General features: G+C 52.1%; 1 protein-coding gene across 1 annotated transcript in view; it reads left to right on the top strand.

Annotated features, from left to right (window-relative positions):
• Nucleotides 1–5426: 5426 nt before the first annotated feature.
• PSPH (phosphoserine phosphatase) overlaps nucleotides 5427–8463 on the top strand; it is a 5456-nt gene continuing 2419 nt past the window's right edge. Inside the window, exons 1-3 of the mRNA XM_010148657.1 lie at nucleotides 5427–5752; nucleotides 6421–6555; nucleotides 8080–8225. Of these exons, the coding sequence (XP_010146959.1) occupies nucleotides 5532–5752; nucleotides 6421–6555; nucleotides 8080–8225 (502 nt within the window). The 5' untranslated portion in view covers nucleotides 5427–5531. The remainder of the gene's footprint in view (nucleotides 5753–6420; nucleotides 6556–8079; nucleotides 8226–8463) is intronic.

Raw genomic sequence — 8463 nt, 5'->3', positions numbered from 1 at the left:
GGCACAACACTGTAAGTCGCTGGGAACGGTTCTTTCTCTGCGTTTGGAAGGGGTTGGCGTATCAGATCCATGACACTGGCGTTCTAGCCTAGAGACGAGTCTCTTCCGCTGGGGCTGGGGCTGCGCTGCAAGATGCAGCAGCGCGAGTGAATGATGCAATCCTGCGGCGGGGAAGCATCATTCTGTCAGGACAGGCGAGGGGATTGGAGGGTTGGGAGGTGTATGTCAACATCCATCAGGTTCCCTCTCCCCCTTTTCAACTACTTTTTAGCAGGGCTTTCGACCCATTCACGTGGGCACCGCTGCTCGGGTGCGAGTGGGAGCTGCACGGTTCAGCTCGACTTGCACACGAGTCTGTGTTACTACCTTTAAAAACTGAACGGAAAACCGGAACTGCGGGGTGAGCTTAGTGAGGTGAAGGATGGACTCTCTCTGACACTGAAACCACAGAAACTCAGTTATGGACAATGGGTCAAACTTTAAAGACTGGTACTTGCAGGGATATAAACAACAATCACAACTCGCTCAAATGTAACTCAACTGTGTCCCATTTCCTCTAAAGCCTTCGGAAGAGATTGTGAATACTGGGAATGGAACCTCAGCAGGGAAGAGCTGTGTCACTGTGCTATTCCCATTCTACAGACACAGGACTAGAAACGAGGATTAAGTGGTTTGTCTAAACTGATGCCATGGAAACATCCCTGGGAACATTGCTACAGGCAGGACGACTCCTGTGGTGGGAACAGGTCCTGAGGAAAGTTTCGGGAACGATTTCCCCCATAGCTTGGCGTGGGTGTGTCTCTTAATCCCACTGCGCGTTCCGTGCGGTGTTATTCTGCTGTGGGCTCGGGGCTCAGCGGAGCGTCACCTTGTTACCTGGGAGAGGGAACACAGTCAGAATACCGCAAGCTGTTTGCAGATCAGGGTGTTCCCGAGTGATCTGTTTAAACACATATTTTAGGTAACAAGATTCACTTAATCTTCGTTTTCTCACAGCAGTAAGCGAGCGTAATGCAGAGTGGGAGCGCGGCAGCGCTGCCGGGAGCTGAGCTGCGGTAACGAGATCTCATCAGATCTCATCAGAAAGCGCCAGCCCCACAGCACCCACCGTTCCGAGTGCCGCTTGCTCGGTCCGTTGCCATTTCATGTGGAAGACTCGGCACACGCTTCCGTCCCTCCGCGTGGCAGGTGCCCTCCTTTGCAGGGTCAGCAAACAAAGATTGCAGTTGTTTTCCTTTGCCATGTGGCCTTACATAATTCCGCGCTTGCTTTCAGACTCCACCCCCCCCGTTACGAAACACAACTGTTCCTTGTGGAAATGCCAGGGTTGTTTCCAAATGGCCTACCCAAGTCTCTCCTGGGCCGGGGGCAAGATCTCGTGGGAATTCCACCTTTCCCTTGTGATCCCTTTTGCTCCATCTTTATCTCGAGTTTCACCCCCCTCCCCCTCTCCCACTCTGTTCTTACCTCTTCTCTAGTCGCTTTGCCCATCGTTGCTTCTCTTCCCCATTTTCTTCTTTTCAGCTTCCCATCCGGTATCTCATTATCGGAGCCGTTGGAAGTGTTTGCTGCTTGGATGCTCTTCCAGCACGCACATTCTGGGCCAGCAACAGGTGACCTATTTGAAATTCAACGGCAGAAAGATCAGAGAGGCCCATGTTTGTCATGTGGGCACACCACCCATTCATCTCTTACCGTCTCACAAACACCGGCGCATTTAAGCAATCAGATGCCCTGTATTTCAGAGTAATGAGTCTCTGCCAGCTGTAGAGGAATAAAAACCTGCTGCTCCCTTACCACAGCTGTTAGAGATTTGTCCACAGAAAGGTTTGAACAGCTCGTTCTTTTTCCACGCATTTTCAAGTGGTACCTACCTGTGGACAAGCTACTGCGCCTGTCCCTCCTCCCTACACCCACTGACCCGGGGGTGAGCTCTAGGCAGCGTCCTGGCAGACAGCGTGCCCAGATGGCCCAGTGACTATTCTGAAAGCAAGGGAAGGAGCAGAACCACCCCCACCTGTGTTTCTGGTTGCCCAGTCCTCAGTCACCGACGGCCTTGCCTGATGCACAAGTTACTGGATTTGGCATGTTACCATTGGGAATGGCATCTGCCAGCCTCTGGAGGTGGAGGTCTGCCAATGAGGGTGGAAAAACCTGATTTCAGTCTGAGTGAACCACCTTTAACTCCTAAAACATGCTCTTCCCACCAGCGAGACTCCCTGCAGTACCTGAAGCTTCCTTCACAGGTTCTCCTCTCTGCTCCTGCGTGAGCTTCCCTACTTCACAGTTCATCACACGTTCTCTGACGTGTGTGATGGTACGTTAGCCAAAACCAGGTCTCTGTTTTCCGGGCTCGGTTCCCAGCTATACCAGAAAGTGGCAAGATTTTAGCAGGTCACAGGCCAAGGGCGATCGGGAACTGCCGGTGGTTTCTGCATTTCAAAACCCAATTCGTCCCTTCCAACTTGTCATTTTGGGGCACTATAAACCCCAGCCTGAAACCCTTCCGAAAGAGTTATCACATGGAACTAAGAGAAGCCAGGGTTAATTCCAACCATGGCTCCACAGCTGGCATCCCTAATTCTCCCTCTCTCTGTTCATCAAAGTCCCCCACAGTGGTGGCCTCACCACTGTGAGGAGCATCTGGAAGGGAAAGGAGGGTGGGAAATGTGGACAGCCGTGAGAAGGAGAGTGGATGTCTTCCTGCTCCCAGTCTGTGTTTCCAGAAGTAACATTTTTCTCAGAGAGATTAGAAGTTTGCAGACGCGTATCCAGAAACACGTTTCGGGTTCTCAGCTGGCAGCGCGGTGTCCCCCCACGGTGACTTTGCATCACAACCTGGCGATGTTGCCGCTGCAGCCCCAGGTTAGCATGAGGCAACGCGGTGGCTTTGCGTAAGGAGCCCGTGTCGGAACACCGTGACGCAAATGTCACGCCACAGGGATGCAACAGGTTTGTCCAGTAAAGCAAATCTTTAAAATTGGCACCAATCCCATGGCTGAATTTCTGGTGGACTTCATGATTTCCAGTAGGCTGGAAAACATTGGCGCCCTGCCATTTAAACAACGGTAGCGGATGTTTGGGGTTTCATTCCAGTGCACAAATACATCTAGCCAGTGGCTGGCAAGGCCTGCCCTGAAGTCAAAGCCCTGCTCAGAAAAGCAAAATCTTCCACTGGAAATCCAAACACAGGGCTGCGGAGCTGATGTCAAGTCAAGGCTAACGGAAAGTAAACTTGGAACTGGCGTGTCCCCAGCCCAGCCCTGCCAGATGGTGGTTCAAAACCCGCCTCTGCCTGAGCGAAGCTGTTACGTCCGTGGCCACTTACGGGCGAGAGGTTTCTCCTAGTGCCGTGCCGATGGCGCGAGACTGTCTCTCTTACACATGCAGCGCGGTCTTTGTAGGAAAATACAACCCCCCACGTGCTGTTTGCAGCAGGCAACGCTGTAGTGATGCTTCTAAGGCTAGACCAGAGGTTTACGGCGTGTCCGTGCGCGGAACAGCTCTGACGGACCGAGAGCAGAGACCGGTCCTGTTTCTGCCCGTCCCGGAGGTGGGGTTTGCTGAAGTCCTTGCCTGGAACAACCCCCCCGCCTTTGCCTTCTGGCACAGGGCAGAGGCTGAGCCCCGGCTCTGTCCTGCCTTCCCACACCTGAACCCAGCGCACAGGGGGGAGGTGGGGGCTGGGCAGTACCTGCTCTCCCGTTCCCACTCACGCGTGCGATGCAGATGAGCACCGAGGAACCTGCTCTGTTCCTGGCTTCTGCAAAAGCCACGCGCCCACCCCGGTTACTCTAGTAGAGCGTTCACACCCAAAAACTCTGGCCGACGCTCTCCAACAGCTCTGCTGCAGCCCCTGGGTAGCTTCGCCTTTGTCCCGACTTGGTCTCCCTCTTCTTGCTCTTTCCTATCCCCGCGTGTGTGAAGCAGCTGCTGTCTTACAAACACGGCTCCCGGCTGTCCACCACGGGCTTCAGCGCTTCGGTTTGGTGGCTTTTACCTCTCAGGGAAGTACTGGGCTCTTCCCTTTTGTTCTGCTCACACCCCCAGTGAAAGCTGAGTGAGCGTTCTATACACCTTTTTTCAGTGATGATGGTAATTTTTCATAAAGCCTTTTGTATCCCAGTGTTCACCATATGGATACTACCATGGGAATCAAGCCCAAAGTTCCTATTCCTGCTCTCAGCCTTAACCACTTACTGGCATCTCTCTCTCAGCGAGCACACAGAAGTCACCTCAGGAACAGCGCCGGTCCCTACCACGTGTGGTCCCTGGATGACTCCTGTCCGGCAGCGAGCTGCAGCAGTGCCGACCAGCTCCTGCGCCTTTCCACAGCAGGGCACGTAGTGGCCATCATCTCTATCTCCACTGCTTGTCTTTTCTATCTGGGGTACAAAGTTTGTCCAGAAAGGGCAAAAAATAAACATTTTGTGGGAACTTGGGTAAGACCTCTTGCCATCAAAATCCACGTGATATACAGGGGAAAAATAAATCAGCCTGGCGAGAGGAAAACAAAAGATGGAGGTATAGAACAGCGAAGGTGCAGAACATGCTGGTTCATGGCACTTTCCCCTATCCCAGAAAAAGAGAGAACCTGGTACCCACATCAGTTACACAAGATGTGTCCTGTGAGACATCCAAAAGGTTGGAAGGGACAACCATACAGACACTTTTACAAAAATCTGGGAAGTGGGACAGAGAGGAAGATGTTGTTTCTGCCTGAATACACAGACGGGTAAATGTAAAGTCCACCTTGAGCACCCTTTTGAATGGTGAAGCATAAGATGAGTAGGGCAGCCTAAGAAAATCCGTGCTTAACGCCTGGAACACCTCAGGCCTCTGATCTGCAGAAGTGCCCAGCGTGTTCGAGTGGGCAGACACGGAAGGGAGGAAAGGGAACTTTTGTCGGGCATTGTGTCATGGTGCAGTACCTTAACGGGTGGAGTCAAGTTCTCAAAACCCAAGACGTTAACGGCTCTTATAAAAGAGACTAATTCCCAGTGCTAGCGCCCACATCTTTTATGCTTTCATAGATGATGAGAATGTTTAGCTTATCAGGTCATAGAAAAGGATCTAAACCCTCAGGATTTAGGCACAACCACTCACTGATAGGTTTGATCAAGCCAGTCCTTAAGGGCTGGGTGTCTTTTACTACCTCCTGGAGCAACTAATTTGACACACTAGACTGGGTCTGGTGAGAAATCAAGACCCATTTGAGCCCTGAGGGCACAATGAGACAGAGAATTGCAAGCCCCACACAGCACTTGGCAGTCTGATGGTTCAGCAAATGCCAAGTATTACAACCTTGAACCCCATGTGAACATCAATGGGCCGAGCCTGCAGAGAGCAAATCAGGAACTGACCAAAGCTCCACGGCCCACATGTAACGTAAATTGAACATCAGTAGGCAGCAACAGCAGAGAGCAAATCAGCAGCCGAGCCAGACCGCCGCCGCCGCTCCCGCTCTCGGATAAAAGCTGGCTACCAGGCTGAGCTCGTCCCTGCTGGCCAGAGCCAGACCGGTTGTGCCAATGGCTCAAGACAGAGTGCAGTACTGTCACTCAGAGAAAGACTTTATCTTGTCCCCTCACAGTAAGAAGGTTCCCAAAAGGATGGCGTCCCTCCTGGAGATGAAGGAAATCTTCCGCAGCGCTGACGCGGTATGCTTCGACGTGGACAGTACGGTCATCAGGGAAGAAGGCATTGATGAGCTTGCCAAGTTCTGTGGAGTCGGAGATGCCGTCGCGGAGATGTAAGTGTCTTTGCTGTTCACTTCATACTTTCATGGAAAATGGTTAACTGTGACGGTGGAGTTACAATGGGGGTTAACTCAGAACCCTGTCGTAGGAGATTGCTGCGGTTTAAAAAGGATTTTAGGGATAGGAAGTGGAATTAATGGATAACAAAGTGACTTCATTTGGAATTGTGAAGCCACTCAGGAAAACTACTGACACAAATTCTCTAATGGCATTTCTTCCATAGACTAAGATCAAGCCTTAAGCTTGGCGAAGCGCTAGCAAACCTGAGGAGGAGGTGGGGGACAGGGGACAACTCTGTTAACACTCCTCTGAGGCTGGAGTTCCCACGGAAGCTTCCAGCAGAAGTCCTGCTGACTTCCCGGAATGGCACCTGAGCTGCAGTTCAGGAATGCTGGTCCCAGTGGCTCAGAGGCCCTCCTGGCAGGAATAAGGTTTTCCTTTGCCTCGCTGGTTCTCACAAGAGCTCCGATCTGTGCCGATCTACCAGCGGTTGCCACCAACCCTTCCAGTGGAGCCATCTTCTCCCTTACGGCATGAAGACGGTTCATCCTGGAACCTTTGGTCCCTTTCCACATTCCCTGGCATTCTTCTTTAACTGTTCCCAGGAGAAGCCTCAGCTTGTCAAGTGTCGCTGATTTGCTTTCTTTGGATCCCGATTTAGGACTCGCAGAGCTATGGGTGGCACTGTGACATTCAAAGCAGCTTTAACGGCACGGCTCGGTCTCATACGTCCCTCCTATGAGCAAGTGCAGAAACTAATCTCCGACAACCCACCTCAGCTAACACCAGGAATAAGGTAAGAAGAGTTTCAAATGATCTGGTGAAAAAAGCCTTCCGAAAGCACAGGCTGTACACCAACGCGTTCCTGTGACCCTAGTGAGGCTGTAAGCCCGCAGTGCTGGCTTGGATTGCCTTCCCACTCCATTCCCATGTCTGTGTGCCGAGCTTCTCTCAGGAGCTCGTACTGGCCCGAGTCCACGTCAAGTGGGAAAGCGTCCACGGGACAAAGATCGCAGCCTTAGTAACTAACTGGCATCTTGGCTGGCGAGCTCCAGTCCTGGCTCAAGGATTAAATGGGCATGGAAAATGATCTGGTTTTGACAGGTGGTGGAACTGGGAGGAGATTTGATACCCAGCCTGGATTGCTGGCTCAGTCTGTTCTGCAGTTACCGCTTTCTCGCACTCCCATGTACAGTCACACCCCTGGGCTCAGCTCGGGGGATCCCCTCTTTGGAGCCACTCCCTACAGAAGTCCCTAAAAAGCATTACAAACCACTAAGGGCAAATAGATCTATGTGTGTGTATCCATTCCTCTTTGCGTTTGGAATAAACACTGACTATTTAAACTGAAAAGGGTTTGGTTTTTGGTTTTGGTTTTTGTGTTTGGGTTTTTTTTTTCTGTTCAAATTGTTTTGAACAACTGAACATAATTTCCTTACTCCAAAATCTGGCCACGGCTCCAAGTCTGAAGTATTTCTGGCACATACCGTGGCCATAGCTGACACTGTGCTCGTCTTTTCCCCTTCAGCTGAAGCACATGCTCAGCTTTTTCTGTGGAAGGCACAGCTAGACCTCACTGCAGAGAGCAGTTTCCTTCTTCGAATCACGTGCTTTTCCTTTTCATTCCTACCCTTTCTTCCTTCTTTTCTGTCTCGCCTGCTTCAAGCCTCCACTTGGCATTTGTGCCGTTCCGGCTGATCTCCCTGCCCCTGGAGCCAAATCCTGTGGAACTCCCAGCTGCCCACAAGCCCTGCTGACATTAACTGGGCCTGAAAACTACTTTTTTGCTTCCTTTTCTGCAGCTGGCGCCCTCTGCTAGAGACAGCACTGATGTCCAGCGGCGGGGGAACCAGCGCCGGGCTACAAAACAGTTGCACTCTGGGCATTTTCAGCCCATTTCTGCACGCTGGCCCAGTGGCTTCATCTCCCTCGCATTCCCCGTTTTTCCTGCATTACAGATGCATTTTTTTTCTGTTGTTTTACTTCAGAAAAAAAATCTGAGCTGGATCTGTTCTCATTTGTTCAAGGGAATGAACATGAATGGTGTGGAGAGAGATCCTTTCTAGAGTGCTTGTGTCTGAGCAGCTGAGCACCCGTCTGTCTCTAGCCGGGGTTTGGGTCAGCTCTTTCCAAGCAAGGTGATGCACCAACTTGCAGGGGAGTGAGGAGCAGCCGCAGAGACGGCTGGAGCGGGGAAGCAGCACACATCCTACCTCAACTGGAGTAAGCAAGCACCGGCAGCCTTGCGTGGGAAAGGTGCCGTGTACCCGGTTATCCCAGTGCCGCCAGGCCCTCACGCGTGGCCTCTCTTTCTTCCCAGGGAGCTGGTGAGCCGGCTTCATCAACGAGGGGTCCAGGTCTTCTTGGTCTCTGGGGGGTTTCAGAGCATCGTGGAGCACGTGGCCTCGCAGCTGAACATCCCAACAGCAAACGTCTTTGCCAACAGGCTGAAGTTTTACTTCAACGGTGAGTCCCTTAGGTCTCTTTTCTCTGCTGGTTAGGGCCACTTTTGTTCAGGTGGTCAGCTGTCAGGCTGCAGGTCCCGCCCAACCCGAGTGACCTTGTTCCCATCCAGCGATCTCCAAGTACTGCAAAACCCCACCAGCAGCAGGACTTGGGGTCATTTTCCAGACACACAGAATAGAGCTGCAGCTGTGCCGGAGGCAGGACGTGCTAGGGGTGCTGACAGCAGGGTTTGTTTCCC

This window comes from Eurypyga helias, unplaced genomic scaffold, assembly GCF_000690775.1.
Source record: "Eurypyga helias isolate BGI_N326 unplaced genomic scaffold, ASM69077v1 scaffold32683, whole genome shotgun sequence".
NCBI classification, from domain to species: domain Eukaryota; kingdom Metazoa; phylum Chordata; class Aves; order Eurypygiformes; family Eurypygidae; genus Eurypyga; species Eurypyga helias.
Note: the sequence above shows the minus strand (reverse complement) of the source record. Positions and strands in the feature narration are given on the sequence as shown.